The sequence below is a fragment of the Chinchilla lanigera genome, unplaced genomic scaffold (assembly GCF_000276665.1).
Source record: "Chinchilla lanigera isolate Chin_1 unplaced genomic scaffold, ChiLan1.0 scaffold00037, whole genome shotgun sequence".
Taxonomy (NCBI): Eukaryota; Metazoa; Chordata; class Mammalia; order Rodentia; family Chinchillidae; genus Chinchilla; species Chinchilla lanigera.
In genome coordinates, this window is record NW_004955438.1 from 10,867,064 (window position 1) to 10,883,654 (window position 16,591).

The window sequence follows — 16,591 nt, forward strand, 5'->3', positions numbered from 1 at the left end:
AATCAAGAATGTACTTTTGACATCCTAGCACCCCTTTTCACAAATAGGAGAAGAAAGATAGGACAAGTGTGAATGAACCACATTACTTTTACTGAAAAAATATCAAAGCCCATGTCCCACAAACTGCATGACCCTAGTGAGAGACCCAGGTCTGGAGCTCTTTAACTTGAGTTGGAAATCTCTTATTGTCTCTAGGTCTCAAAACTTTAACTTAAAACATGAAGATACTCAGCTTACTTATTTACTCTTTTGAGAGGCTAAATGGGATGTTTGTAACCTGCCTACCAGAGTAGCTAGTATATAACCAGCACTCAGAAATGGTCACCATTTTATCTCTCCCCATTCTTAATAAGCCTGTCACTGGGGGATATAATACGCCAAAAGCAAAACCAAACACAGATTAAAATGTCTACATCCAAGAAGTTGTCCATTCTGGACTGGCAGACCTGCCACAATAGCCACACTTAGTTTTTCACCCAGAAAAACTTGGTTTATATTGTCCAACACCCAGCAACAGGCAGTCAGGATCCAGTAAAAATAGGAAAATGAAAGTAAGTGTGCCACAACAATGCTGAGTTACTGAAGATTCCCCTTCTTAAAAAGAAGATAATGGGTTTCTCAGCTCTGAGGAATGTAAGGCATGAGTGTAAGCTGGAGAAGAGCTGTCCTGAGCAGAGCTCCCCACCCAGCCACTATGAACCACACTGGCCCCACAAAAGAAACGCAAACAGGAGAGACATTGGATTGGGTCTTCCAGAAGGTCTTTGTTGCAATTTCTCCATCATGGAAAAAAAAGTACATCATCCAATAAAGACAATAGCAGCACAGCATATTGAAATGTTACAAGCAAATTTGCTTTTGTACTTTTCCTAAGAACATTATGAAATCCCCACACACACATTATTATCTGTAAAATGCCTTTTTTAAAGCACCATTAAATCCTACAAAGAGAAAAATAGGTAAAACACCTCCACAAATGGGTTTATCATCATCACGGGGTCCAGTGCCTGCGAATCTGGGACGGGAATGGGGCTGGAACCTGACTTGTGGGGTAGTTTGCATATCACTTCTAGGCACCACTGCAACTCTCCATTCAACCCTGGAGCCCCTGGAACAAAGGAAGGGTTGTGCAGTTACCCTTGACAGCACAGGTCTGCTGGGTAGTTGGGGCAGGTGTCTGCTCAAGGAATTTTTAATGCGCAGAGAACTGTGTGAGATTTTTACTTAAAAAACAAAAACACAAAGGAGAGTCTCAATCTCAGGCACCACTTTCAGTAAAATCAGAGATGCTGAGTGTTTCTCCTCAATTCCACTGTGCTGATGTGACTCACAGACTGCCATGGGGCGGGGGCAAAGTTTACAAGGAGTATGGGTGGGTGGGTGAAGTTTAATGCAGTTACCACACAAGGATAGAGCGCAGGGCTCTATTTAGAGCCATGGAACTAGTGTGCTATTTTAGTTTCCATATGTAGAATTAACAGCCCCCACAATACCAAATTAAAGTCAGCTTTGTTTTAGAATTACATTTTTCCCTTTTAAGGTCATTACTTACTAGCTTTTACACTGCATCACCAGAAGCTTTCTCCACTCCTTCAGCTACTGTATGTGCACACAACCGCATCATAACAATGCGGAAGAATTACCCCCACTTGAAACATTAGTAGGATGCAGAAAGCAGAGATATGGAACATAATACCAGCGTGTTCCTTTGCTGTTCCTTTAGAGAGGCTCTCTGCACGCTTGTTTGTTTTCCTGTGGCTCAGAAACCATGGTACACATTGGAAGGTTCACATTCTTATGCAGTCTACAGAGTCAAAACCTGCCCTTCTCAAATCCTGGCCACATTCTCAGTAATCCCGAAAACCAAGCATATAAATAGATACGCATCCCTGACTTAACTAGGAAGTGATATCATCTAAGAGGGAGGCAAGGAGGCAGGTGCCAAAGATTAGCACAGCCAGGACTTTCGACATGAAATGGTCCCCAAAGAACCCAGAGCAGCCATTTCCTGTGTGTGTGTGTGTAAGGGGGGGGGAGTACATGAATTCATGAAGTAATCAAAGGGAAGTTGTAGTACAACTGACTGTAAATAGCAATAGCTTAAAATTCTTTAACAAGATTTAACACCATGCAAAAAATGCAAAATGCCCACATAATATGACCCTCCAGGTGACAGAGTGCCAAGAGTTATAAGGGAGAATAGAGAGAGCCTACACCAGGCATGATCCTAATTTGGAAACCAGTCTCCCAAATACATCTGGTCTCCGTCAATCACCCAGAAAACAAAGGACAGGAAACCAAGCTCTCACTCTAAAATGGGTAGGATCATTAATCAGTATTCACAAATCCAACTTATAACTTTCTTAATAAGTGTAATTAGCTCATGGACTGGGGAATGTTTCACCAGAGAACTGCAGAACTAAAAGGGCCCTTGACAACTATCTGTGCTCAACTCCCTCGATGTGCACATAGATATAGGGAACTGATGTGCCCACAACCACAAAGGAAGGGTTGTACAGACAATAGCCCTAGTTACCACAATGGTAGCCTAGGGACTCCCCACACATGCATGTACACACACACACACACACACACACTACACAGCTCTACCCAAAATATGATAGATGGCTAGAATCGCTATTGGATATTGGATTAGGACTAGGCAATGAGCTATATTAGTCTCTCCAAATTGTCCCTTGGCTCCCACCAGTAAACCTCCAGATGTATTTTGGGAATAAAATTCAGTCCCCAATTACAAGATGAAGCAAATGACACTGCCCAAGAAGATACTGACCAGGTGTTCTTTCTGTGTCCCACACTACACTGTCCACTCCGGGTCTTTGGAAGGGTGGGAATGCAGACTGTAGGGGGAGGGCTGTGCACTGCATGTAGAATATGTAGCAGCTTTGCCTTCTCATGTGTGTTCTGCATGCTTTTGGCTCTGTCTTTAAAAAGGTAGCATTCAGCTAACCAAAACAACTGAATCCTCAAATTTTAATTTGTACACACGAAAAGAAATCCAACCTTTTATTCCCTCTCAGTTTTTCCCAAGGAGAGTACTTCACAGTTTTTGAAACACTTTGCCCACATAGTTAATGGATCAATCTCCACAGAAGGTCACCTTTGACATTATTCAGCAGGGCATTGTTCCCACTGTGCTCAGGGAAGAGGATGTATCAAAGATTTCTGCCCTCCCAACCCAAGGCTATTTTTGACTCTGTATTACTGTAACTTGATTCTTTGGGGAAGCGTCTATGCACATACCAACACATGCACCTGTTCCATTTGGTAGAATATCCAGCTCAGGGCTCTCTGAACTGTTTTAGTCCTGTTGAATGTGAAATTCCTGCAAGGTAAGCAAGTAAAGTGCAAAAGAGTGCTCTCAAAGGACATTTTCTTAACTATACAGAAAAAGTGCCATACGCAGCATTCCCCAAAACAAAATGAAGACCATGCACAGTAGGTGTCTTTAAGGGCAACCCTCTAGGCTATGTTTATACAAAGACCTCCTGCCCTCTGCAGAGTAAAGGTTCCTCTGTATCTTCCCCTCCCCTCTGTAAACTGTGTCCATGAAGCTTGAAAGACACATGTGCACACATACACAGGCACTCACACACGCACAAGGGTACATGACACAGACACTATAGCAAAGTTGAAAGCAGACTTTGGTCATACTTTAAATAATAGCAGTTCTACCACCTTTTTGTTGTGTGCCATTAGGTAAGTTCCTCAGCTTCCCTGAGCCTCCATGTGCTCATCTACATAATGGGTTTGCAAATATTTCCCCTGTGGTGTTGTGAGTATTCAGTGAGCAGACATCTACAAAAGTGCCTAATCCAATGCCTGGTCCACAAAAGGCACTGGATAAATAATAGGAAAGCCTCTTTGCCAGATCTGGCTGTAGGACCGTAACTTACATTACTATAAAGAAGTACCAAGGTACTATAGGGAGGAAACCCAAATGAACACGGTCCAAAAGTTCGCTCAGAAAATCTCAGTTATCTACCACTTCCTAAAACCACTGGGTAAAGCTGGGATGACAGCAAAAGCCAACGTCCACACGTGCATACACAGCGCTTCCCAAATGTCTATTATGTGAACGCTGGATGTCACCAGTGAGCCATAACTCGAGCCAAGTGAAGGAGTAGACCCAAGCCTACTCTGGACAGGAAAGGCCTCATCCTGGTGATTCTCATTTGGATTTTTCTCAAAAGCAATGCCTGAACTTCAACTCGAGCCTACAGTTTTGGGGCTAGGCAACAGAGCTGCCATTTGGGGGGAAATAAGCAGAGAAAGGTTTTTGTAGTACAAATGGTCAAGGATGCAATGGGCGTAATTTCCCTGGAAAGTCAGAAAGCACTAGGTGATTTCTGGAAGTCTCCACTTGTGATCTTTTTGGTAAATGCACTGTGCGGATGAGTCATATAAAATCCTACGAAATCTCCAAAAGGTGGGAGGCCCATAATTAGCAACTTCCTGGTATCACCAGGTGCAAATGTTTAAGTGTGCGGCCCAAATAGCTAACTATGAACCAATGTGACAGCCAGCCAATTATGATAAAAACAGGAACACACATGAGTAACGGCATATGATGCCCTTTTCCCTTTTCTATAAAAATCCATCTAAAAATCACCCTCTCAAAACCTATGACTGGCCAGCTGTTCTCCCACTTTCCTTCACCAAATGTTCTAACTTCACATCATAATTATCACCGGTTGGTTATTGTTTGCCTTGAAACAATCAGTCACAGGAGTGTTCCAATTTTAGTGAATAGCAGGTGTTAAATAATCCAGCAAGGGAAAGAAGTAATGCTTTAAAAAAGAACAGCCAAACATGAAAGCAGAATGAAATATTGGCAATATTTCTTTTTAAGTATTGTTTTGTAAATGGTATTAATGGCACTTAAGCTACAAGCAAAACATTTCAATTTTACAAGAGTTGATTGAGGGATTAATTCTGCTTTCATTTGGGAATAGCAAGTTTGTGTTTCATGACTACGTCTACCCAAGACACCCAAAGGGACAGAAAGCCCTGAGATGGAAAGATGCCATGGTCTTTCTTGGTATGTCTCAGAAATGCAGGATGTCTATTTTTATAAAAATTTAGAATCAGCTAGACAGAACAGCAAGCCACTGGCATCATGCAAGGCAATAGTTTTGGTAATTTTCCCCCCTCTTATCAAAATGAGTTAGAACTTAAGTTTCAGTAGAAAAGTGAACATGGACATTTCAAAATCAGTTTATTTATCATCATCACACCCACTGGCGAAAATGCATGACTGGCCTCTAACCACGCAGCAGTTGAGGTTGACTTCTCACCAGTGCTTACATGTTCACTTGGAATATTTGGGCCCCGTGAGAAAGACAAAACTCAGCAGGCTTCTGTCATTGGTTAAGGTGATATCCACAGTGTGATGTGTTTGTGATTATTTTTTCTTTTGTAATGAGAAAAGCAATTGCACCTTTTAATATGTGTGCTCTGATCTGATTCCATCGAAAATTCCAGGTGTTCTCGGGTCCCACAAACATTCGCTTGGAGCTCAGAAAGAGTGTTATGCACTGAATAGTGTATGTCAAAATTCAAGTTCAGAGCAATGCAAAATGTGAGCTCTAAACCTAGTTACAGGTACCAGTTCACCTGCAAACGGGCCCCCCTTCTGTGTGTGACAGTAGCTTCTGGAAATGAAACTCCAGACACACCTGTTCCCTTCGGAGGCTAGTCTAAGGAGTAGCTGCCCTTATCTGCAAGCCATGCCCAGGCGACACTGCCCAGCGGTACAGCATCGCTGTGGGAACCCCCTTCGCGTGTGCGGCCCAGACCTGCTACGTGTGTGAATGCTCCCTGTGTGTCCTGCAGCTGCTGTTTGAAATGAAGTTCTTGTTCTTTGATTCATTTTGGCAGAGCAAGCTTTCAGTCATTTATGGCACAGTGAAATATATTCTTCAATGCTATGTAATTTTGGACTAACAAGAAGTCTGTTTAAGGCACATGTCTCAGTGTGAATATTTAAAAAAAAAAAAAAAAAAAGACCACACAACGCTTAGTCCTGGACCAATGTCCTTAACATTTAGTTTCTGTCTTCAAGTAATGAGTTGTTCTCTAGCTCCCTGTCTTTGGTGTCCATGGGTACCATTCCGTTCTCCATCTCCGCATGCTGCTGAATGCACTCGGTCAGCATGGCCGTGCTGGAGTTGTCTGAGTTACACATCTTTTCAGTCTCCTCCTCTTTCTTCTCTTCATCCAAAGAGTAATTCCGGAAGGTCTTGTAGATTTTCTGCACGTCCTCAGGCAGGGTCTTTTTGAGGTCTTTGTTTTTCCTCTTGGTGAGTCTGGAGGTGGACCCAAACTTGTTGATAATGTTGTCCTCAGAGGCGCCCTGCCCGTGCTTGTTGAGCTGCTCCGACCCCTTAAGGCGCAGGTTGTTGGGTCGGTTATTGATGCTCTCCTGGGATGAGGCCTTGAAGCGGCCTGTGTCCAGGGCAGCGAAGACGGAACGCTTCTCGGGGGACAGCATGTCCAGCGAGTGGGCTCTCTGGTCCAGGCCCAGCCGCCGGCGCTCCATGCTGCGGATGGTGGCCGCTCGCTGCAGCTTGTCATGGATCTCCACGCTGAGCCGCCGCCTCGTCTCCCGGAACTCGGCCGTTACGTTGGCCTTCCACTCTGCCGCGTGGGCCTTGATCTCACCAACCTGTCCAGGAGTGGAAGAGCAACAACACGCTGAAAAACTCTTCTCTGCCTGCAACCTCCCAGGACCCTCAACCCTCAGGAGCCCCAACTGAAAGGCTATCTCTGGAGAGGCTGAGGATGAAGAGCCTGTGTCCAGGGAAAGGGGCAAAATGCTGCTTCTATCCTAGGATTTCCACTCAGATACCCACCTCGGACTAGCTAGTGGCTGATGTGACTCAAAGAGGTGGACATGTGGGGAGACCCAAAGGACACCTGAGATTGGGAGACAGTGGCTAAAAGACAGGTGGGCAGAATTCTAGAGGCGTGATCGATACTTGGGTCTCCAGTTACGCTTCCACTCCTTTTATAAAGAATATGGACTCCTTCCTCCCACATAAACCATATCTAGCTCACAGGGTCTTTATCACTACATAAGGAAATGTACCTAGCTCTACCCTGGGTGCAAAGCAGATACTCAGCAAGCCTTTTGTCCTCCCTGTCCTTCTAATCTCTCCATCTAGGTAGGGTGACCAACCCAGTTTGGCTGGGACTGTTCTGGCTTTAAAATAGAATGTCCTGTGTCCTAGGAACATCCATGAGCCCTGGGCAAACTGGAACCACTGGTTAACCTATGTCTGAGCTATGTTATGACCATGTGTGACAAGCCTTCCCCTGGTTGATGAAGATGCTCTGGACACCTGGTGACCACATCTCCCTGTCGGGTGCAGGGACATGGCAGATTCTGCCAAAGGCCACAGAACATACATTCATAGAAAGTGAAGTCTAGCCTGAAGACCAGCACCAAATTTCCTGGCTTTTAATCAAAAGGGTAGACAATCCAAGTGTGCCATGCTTCCCTACAGAGATGACTGGCTCAAATTTTTGAATTTAGGAAAATCAATGTTTATGTTCTTCCTCTCCTTTTATAATTGCTGATCTTGGGAATCAGACTGGAAACTGCATTGACAGTATTTATACAAACCAAGAAAATAAACATGTGGGCCCAGGAATGATCAGGGAAACTTCCCCTTCAACAAATTTGTCCAAGGGCCCTTTATAAAGAGTGAACACCTGCCCGTCCCTCTCCTGTTCTCTTGGGGTTTTCTTCTCTCTGTTCCTTCTTTAACTTTCTATCCCCTTCCACTGCCCTCCTACTTTCTCATTTCTTATCTTCCTGAAAGAACATGAATTGTTTCTTAAATTACAAAAACTATCTTTCCTTCTCAGATTGGCCCTTTCTCATCTTTGTGTGGATTCTCACACAAATTTAAGTGAGGGAGTACAGACTATGCGCCTCTGGTCATAGGTATGAATCTGTGTGGCTCTGACAGCAGATGGGGGGACAGAAGATACAGATGAAAGGGACCCCTTGAGTCCACTTCCCTGTGGCTGGCCACTGTCTGATGGCCTCAGCTTCACACTGAATAGAGAACGACTCATGGTGTTTGACACTGTCTCCTCACAGACCCCAAAACCTGGGGACAGGCCAGCTTCCCCCAGCTCTTTCTGAGACTTCTAAGCCTCCCCACATATTTGCTGCTAAAAGGCAAATGAGCAGCTCCCTCAGCAATCGTCAGCCTTTACTTAATATTTCTACGCTTTTCCATTTCGACTCTACTTTTAAAATGAATTGTCATTTACTACTCTCCCCAGGGTTGTGGCTAGTAAATGAATCACCACGTCCCTGCACCCCGCCGCCCAAAAAGGTTCTAGAAATAATTCCTATTCCATGCAACTTGGCTGTGAGGCAAAGACACAAAATGAAGAAGCCTTATGAGCCCTGTTATGTGTCAGAAGCTCTCCAGCCCACAGAACACAGATAGGCTGATCTGAGGTCAAGAATAATGGCGCAGTCTGGAAGGTCTCTTACCTCTTCTTTTGTCTTTTTGGACAGAACTCGCAGCCAATCTCCAATCATACTGAGGACAGCTGCAAAGTAGGCAAGGCCAACAAGGATCCAAAACCACACCAGGGGTTTATACCACTCCCGGTAATTAATGCCAGCATTTCCTCCTGCAAACAACAAACATTACTTTAACCATGGCCTAGCATATGCTCCCTGAAGAGCAAATGTTTCCCAAAGACATCATCATCATCCCACCATCATCCAACGCTCAGCTGTTGGCCTGGTGGACACAAGACAAAGCTGGACAGCAGGGAAAAGATGAGTCCCTTCCTACAGGAACCTGTCTCGAGCCTCAGTTTCTCTGATTCTTGACCACTAGCCTTGATACCTGTAATAGGAAAATGCAGTGGCCAGCTTGACCCACCTGTTCTCACCTGAGCATCGGTAACACATGAGTGATTTTATGTTGGTGCTCCACAGATCAAAGCTATCTTTTTCCCCTTCAACTTCTACAATTTTATTTTAATAAAAGTCAAATATCCTTACATATCCCTAATAGACTAAAACTCCTGGAACCATTTCCATTGGACACTCACATACATTGACCCAGAGATGAGTGGAAGCATGGAAATAAACTTAGGCATAATGACATTACTGAGACTTTGATCCACAAACAAGTTATTTAATGCTAGCTGAGGGGTGGTGTACATACGATGCTAATCCAAAAGGTCAATTAGGCTGAGTAATTAGAATTGGCATAAGCTAGAACTAAAAGGGACCTTTGAGGCCAACTAGTCCAATTCCTTTATTTTATAAATAAGGATTACAGTAAAAATCCATCAACCAAAATTGGTCAAATGCCTGGTGGTATTGACTGGCTGTTCTGTTGAAAGGACTGGTCATTTATTCCAAATAATTAGTCTATTTATTCTAACCTTCTTACAAGTACTGCTGAGAGCAGTCTTGAAACAAAGCCTCCAAGCCCACCACATTGTCCTGAAAATATCAGGAAGCTCAGCAACATAATGGATGTCAGCCTTGTCCTCGCTACGGGAGACATTGATGCCTAGGGAAGTGAGGTAGGACTATTTCAAGGTGACGGACACTAGCCATGTATTGGCAACTAAAGTTTCAGGTGATGAGTAACTGCTAGACTTCCCAAGGAGTTCATGATTATAACCGCATCTAGCACCACCAAAGCCATATGGTGGTCTAGCATTCATAGTACCTGAAGAAGCCAACTCGACACTGAGACCTGTGCCTCTTCTCAACATGCCCACATCCACTGCAAAAATGGGTCCATGAGGCCTTGACAGCTACTTTACTTCCTAAAGTTAGAATTTCAAACACTGCTATAGGACTCTGTGTCAAGTCCCCTTTGGTTTAGTGGCATTCATGTTTTCCCCATAGGCAACTAACTAACCCTTGCAGCTTTCTCTAGAGTATAATATTAATCCCTACAACACTACAACATGGTTTTTGAGGTTCATGTTCTGGGCTAGGCCAGAGAACTCTGTAGTTTTCTCCCCTGGGCTGTCAGAGTAAAGTTTATCTTTCCAAATCACAATCACTCAACCAAGACTGTCACTAGGGTGCACTAGTGAACAATGCAGTGAAGCCTTCCTGAGCGTCTTTTTATCTGCAGCCAGTCTGGAATAAGAAGAATCTCTGCCTCTGCGTGTGCTCCCAGCCGGGGTTACAAAACACAGCACTGTCGTTAGGCTGTGCCAAAGTGGGTCAGCTACAAAATGAATGGCAATCAATCCTGTGTGATCAATGCTCTGGTCATATTTCTAGTAGAGCTGATACCATGTCAGATCACAACAACCAACCGCCAACTCTTAGGTGTGTATCTCGTTTTAATGATGGGCAACCTGCCCTATCACTCTTAAGGAGTGGGCCATCATCTTAGTCCATGGGTTCTGCATCCATTGATTCAAACCAAAGCCACATTAAAAAATAATTTGAAAAAAAAAATGCATCTGGTATGCAGAGTCTTACTCTTATCATTATTCCCTAAATAGTACAGCATAATAACTATTTACATTTCATAGCATTTACACTTTTAAGTATTACCAGTAATCTAAAGATGATTTAAGTGTATAGGAAGGTATGCATAGATTATATGCAAATACTGTTATTTTATATAAAAAGCTTGAGCATGTGTCAATTTTAGTATCTGCAGGAGTTCTGCAGCCAGTACTCTGTAGATATTGGGAGACGACGGCATTTTTAAAAAGGCAGTAACAAACTTCTGTTCTTTCAAAGAAAACATCCTCCATAATGGTCAATGTAAACTCTGAAAACTAGTACTTAGCAAGTTCTGGTCTAATTGTAATCAGTTCTGAGATGACAAGAGATTCTGGACTCCAGAAACAAATAAAATGTGGCTCTGTATTCACTGGCAAGTAATGGCATTAAAGAAATGTGGATGCCTGGGATTGTGTCGTTCATATTTTCCCTGAGTAAAGACAAGATGAATCGCTCACATGTATCAAGTGGTCAGCCCATGGTGGCTAGTAATAATAACTGAAAGGCATAAATAGTGTTTTAAATCTCATATTGTCAAGGGTCTCCTGCTTGTGCCCCCAAATTAACCTAGCTGACGGAACTCAGCTACTGATTAGAGTGTAGGCTCCATCAAGTGTTTTACAATACATAGCCTTCAGGACAGGCCAGTGCTAGCACAGAGCTCTGAGGCACAATTCCATTGCGTATTATGCTTTGAGATACTCAAAATGTTGGTGAGCAGTTCTAAACTCCCATCTGCTCTTACATGGATTTCTACTTACATAGACTGGAATCTCAACTGAGTTTTCCCATGGGCCAGCTCCAGAGGACACCCAGGAATTAAGCTGAATAAAATTACAACCGCTTCCCTTACTTTGCTCAGTTTCTCTGTGTGGGTTCTCTCCACAGCTGAGACTTCTAATCAGATAGAAATGGTTGAGGGCTGTGAGCAAGGGAAGATTAGGAGGGTCCCAACCCCAGGTTTTCTGAAAACAATTTTTTAATTACTCTGACATTACAGTTCTTCACCCATAGTCCATAAAAAGGAAAGGAAAAAATTACTACTACTTCTAAACAGTGGGCTCCAGTCTTCATCTGATCAGCTGGAATAGCTACCAAACCATCCTGCTAGTCATGTGTCATAGAATTAACAAAGAGGCACCAGGCTCTTGTCAATGAGGCTTCAACCTCTCGCCAGAGTACAAAGCCAGGCACCATCCTCTTTATGTGTGCTGTACTGCATGGAGATACCAAGGCACTGATGAGATTGCACACTAAATAAAGAACAGCCTTTCTGGAAGCTCAGCCTGTAGATGTCCAGGCTGCTACTTAAGCAGGAATAACTAGTCAAGGGAGCATGCGCGCGCGCGCACACACACACACACACACACACACACACACACACCCCTACACACAAACATTTGCTCTCTCTCTACCCAAATATTTCACATTTATAATAGAATTATTTGATCAGCATATTCACTTCCTTTTTGGTCACAGACCAATACTCTTTATGAATATAAACACAAAAAACACAACAAAACACAAGCAAATGAAATCCAGCAACATAAAATAAAACACAGTATATACCTGGACCAACTGGAATTTAAATGCCCCAGGAATGCAAAAATTGGTTTATATGAAAATCAGTTTAGCCAAGCATGGTGGTGCATGCCTGTAATCCCAGCACTCGGGAAGTTGAGGCAGGAGGATCACTGAGAGTTTGAGACCAGCCTAGGCTACAAAGTGAGCTCAAGGCCAGCCTGAACTGCATAGGGAGACCCTGTCTCAAAAAGACAAAAAAGAAAAAAAAGAAAATAAATTTATATAAATAAAAGAAAGGACAAAAGTAAGAACAACAGTTCCACAAAATCTAGCACTATTCGTGGCTCAATGGCTGGAGGTCCCTGATGCATGACACTGAAAGAGTATTTTCATCCCTAAAACCCTTGGCCCCCTATCCTTAGGTCTCCCAGGAGGAAATGCTTCACCTCCTTCATGATGGAGTCTGAAAAAGGCAGCGGCCCTGCCTGCCCTCCAGATACCCAAGGCTCAAGCTGCTTCAGGCACAGTAGATGCTCCAGAGGACCAAGAGAACAACCAAGATGAGCCCACCGGCACTGACCACTTCCCTACAAAAAGGCTCTTCCAACATCCAGCAGGGCTTTTTCGACACGTCACCCACTCGGTGTGCCTTCCATCTTTGCCTCAGCTGCCTCCAAATCCAGGACATCTGCACTTTCCAAATGTCACTGTGCTCCATTCTCTCTCTCAGTTGTGTCCATCTCCTCATTGGCAGAACGTCCACTTCTTGGAGTAGAAAATGATCAGTTGCCTGAAGGCCTGAGCCGCCGGCCTGGGAAGGAGAGGATGGGCTCCTTCTCTACCTGCCTTCCTATCGCTTTGGGAAAGTGATACAGGTGTGAAACAAAGTCTGGTTTCATTTAGAGGAACTGAGGAAATTGATGATGGTTTTCTTCACTTTCTTAAACAAAGGTCATTGATCTATATTTTTACAATGAAACCTGTAGCTTCTACATACATTCATAAAAAATCCATTAGACTATCGTCCCTCAGGGAAGCAAGCACCCCTCTCCCAGTGGCCACCAAGTCCTTAATCTTGCATCCAGGAATGCACAGGGCTTTTTCAGAGACAACACTTCTCGATTTAGCTTTAGAAAGCTTAACTGCAGGTGACTGCAGCCCAACCTCTGTGCTGACTTTTTGCAGAGCTTCATGCTTGCCTTTTGCTAATACGGCTTTTGTGAGCCTTAACATGATTAAGAAGTCTAAGATTCAATGAGAATTTTACTTTGCTCTTGCATAATTCACAGGACAGTAAGGACACAAAGCATCCAGGGGAGGAAGGGGCCGGCTTTATTTTCATGGCAGAAATAAACCTGCTGTTCTTGCCATCATGCAGAACAAGGGGTCTGAAATGAGCCGGGGCCAGCAGTAGCCACCACTGTGAGTCATTTTCATATGTTTCTTCCACAAATATGGTGATTTGGAAAAGCTCAATCAACAGATGATTTTCCCCACCAGGGCCCTAGTGACTGGGATGTCCACGGCGCTTACCTGCCACGAAATCACCAAAGCCCACTGTGGTCAAAGTGACTACCACAAAATAAATGGACTCCAAAGCTGTCCATCCCTCGATGTATTTGAAAATGACGGCAGGGATTGTCACAAACACAATGCAGCCGGCCAAGATGAACAGGATGGTGGAGATGACCCGGATCTTGGTCTGGCTCACTTGCTTTTTCTGGAAAGAGTGAAGGAGAAAGATGGATAGGCAAATCAGAGTCATCACCTGGATTCAGAAGACGGATGCACAGAAAAACATGCTGTCAGTTGCATTTCACATTTCTTTAGTCCTAGGCTGCTTGGTAGAAATCTGGTGAAAGCTGTGAACACTTTCCTAGAAAAATGCACAGAATTTCCAGGTGGCTTAGGAGGTTCTCTGGCTTCCCCAAGTTAAAACTTACCTCACACGTTGAATATTCCTTGCATGGTTCTGACTGCAGCACAAATACTGACTCTGAGCTCTCCACGAGTACAAACATAATTATTTTCCAAGAAAAGGTTGTCACTCTTCATGTACCATTACCGACCCCCCATAGGGAGTGGGGGCAGAAGTTTCATGCTCTTTTTACAGAGGTGGTGATAGATTTGCACACAGTTTCTCCTGCATCAAAGGCCTGGGATTGGGGGGGAATGCCCTGAGCCAGGCCAAAGTGGATGAAAGGAAAAGCACAGCCACCCCCATGTAACACTCCAGGCATTGGTGCATTTCTGCACAATCTTTCCCATTGAAGAAGCTGTATATTTACAACACACTGTTGTTTTAGAACATGCTTGTTTAAGCCAGTGCTGGAGTGGCTGTGTCTGTTGGCTGCATTACCCTCAGACAGGACAGAGTGACAGAGTCACTATCTAAAGCAGCAGTAGGAGCTTCATCTCATGCCAGCTGCCAGAGAGCCAGCAGCTAGTTAGTAAAAAATGTATTAGAATGGGAATTAGATACTGGGGCAAAGGAACCGTGCCAGGGTCCAAGAGGTGAGTGAGTGACATCACCGGCAAGCTTCATCCATGCACTGGAGAACCCCCCTGCATTGCCTCTGAGTAATAAGAACCCAAGTCTTCTCCAGCACTGGCCTTTGAGATTGAAATCAGGAGCCCCTGCCTCTGTACGCTAGCAGAATACATGAAATATATGTTTGATACTAGCGTGCATGACCTATCTACATTGCCTAGATTGGGTTCTGGCACAGCACACCACACTGGAGACGGTCAATATAAGAAATCTTTACCATACAATCTGCTTCCAATTCATCACTGCCTTCTGATAAGTCAGATGGCAAAGAATCTCAGAGCACAGAGAGGACTTTGCTCTCATATACTTCACTTTACTGATGCAAGACAAAAGCCAAGAGGGGTTAAGGGACTTGCATAAAATGATACTGCTAATTAGGGGCAGAGCCAAGATTAGAATTCTGATGTAATTAACTCTCAGGCTAGTGCTTAATGATGAAAACAGCTTTTCAAGTTATTCAACAATGTACCAGCTCAAAGGTGCCAAACAAAGTTGACTTTCCCTACCACAAGACACGCCAGACTCACCCCCAATGAAGAACAGGCCTTCCTATGTCCCTTCTGGAGTGGAAGACTGAGAACAAAAATAGTCACTGAGAGATCTGTCCAGGAAAAGGTACAGAAATATAAAAAGGAGTCCATGCTCTGATTCCTCAGAGGGTACTCAGTATATAAGGTACAAAAATGGAAGAAATAATTTGACCTATGCATTTCTATTGTTCTTTCCTCATATTCTCAGAAAAGCCATCAGAAAAAAAAAAAATGCATTCAATTGGTATTGTTGAAACGTCATTTGAAAGTACCAATATTTCTCCACACATGAAATCGTAGTGATAAGACTCACCACCTGCGAACCATAGGAAATACCTTGCCCATTTCATGAACCATGTTAGGTAATAGGGGAGGACTTTCTGGGGGAAGCTGAGCCCCTCTGAGAATCTAGGAACTTATTAGCCAGGTTTTGTTCACAGACGTGCACAGTTCCAAAAGTCCAAAGCTGAAAAGAAGACTTCACCATAGATCATTATATTAATCCAATTGCTGGCAACGGGAACACCATCTCCCCTCGCTCCATAAATTGTCCTCCTCAGATGCATAATGAAATTAAAGTGAATTAAATGTTTGTGAGACACTTGTTAAGTTACAAATTAGGATGCGAATGCAATTGCAATCTAAATGAGGTTGAGATTGGCAAGGAAGGGCTGTCAGTGTGTGGGAAGCTGGAGGTCTGCCCAGGCTCCCTGAAATGGGCAGAGGGAAGATGAGGAAGGCCAGCACTGAGCGTGGTGGAAGAGAAGGCAGCAGGTAACCGAGGCTACAGGATGGTGTCTTACCTGCATGGTCTGCTGCAGAGTTATCAGCAGGGCAAATATTTCTCCTCTGAGTCCCTGGGCTACTCAGAGCATTTAATTATTTGGGGTATTTTAGGAAGTTCAGAAATAAGTATTGGGGGGTTGCGTGCATGTGCACACATGTGTCTGTGTTATACACATGCATGTGCTTAGCTGTATGTAGGTGTATGAAAATACATGTATAACCCATGCTTCCTTATGAAAAGAAAAGGCATGAAAGTAAGGCTTTAGCAATACATATCTGCTATTCTGGACACTCATGCTTTTGCTGCCCTTGAGATTAACCCAGAAACAAAACAGCTCCCTCTGTTGAACATTTTTAAACTGTAGCTTTCATGGCAGCATCACAAACCATCTCATAGATCACACAGTCATCTTCAGGTCTCTTCCTCCATTTGCTCTACAACTTTACCCCTGGTGTAAAAAAAGTGTGAAGAACCCCAGAGTCAAGGCAAGGCTCAGGCTGCCTGAGACACCTCTTGGGCCCACCACTAAAGAACGGAGTGACTGCTGGCAGTGGTGGCACGTGCCTATAATCCCAATACTTGGGAGGCTGAGGCAGGAAGATTGCAGTGAGTTTCAAGCCAGCCTGAGCTACATAAGCAAGTTCAAAGCCAGGCTG

At 43.9% G+C, this 16,591-nt stretch overlaps 1 protein-coding gene across 1 annotated transcript in view; it reads right to left on the bottom strand.

The window, feature by feature from the left end:
• Nucleotides 1-631: 631 nt before the first annotated feature.
• Kcnk10 (potassium channel, two pore domain subfamily K, member 10) overlaps nucleotides 632-16,591 on the bottom strand; it is a 128,311-nt gene continuing 112,351 nt past the window's right edge. The window contains exons 5-7 of the mRNA XM_005390252.2: nucleotides 13,601-13,787; nucleotides 8,537-8,679; nucleotides 632-6,688 (exon numbers count right to left, since the gene is read on the bottom strand). Of these exons, the coding sequence (XP_005390309.1) occupies nucleotides 6,068-6,688; nucleotides 8,537-8,679; nucleotides 13,601-13,787 (951 nt within the window). The 3' untranslated portion in view covers nucleotides 632-6,067. The remainder of the gene's footprint in view (nucleotides 6,689-8,536; nucleotides 8,680-13,600; nucleotides 13,788-16,591) is intronic.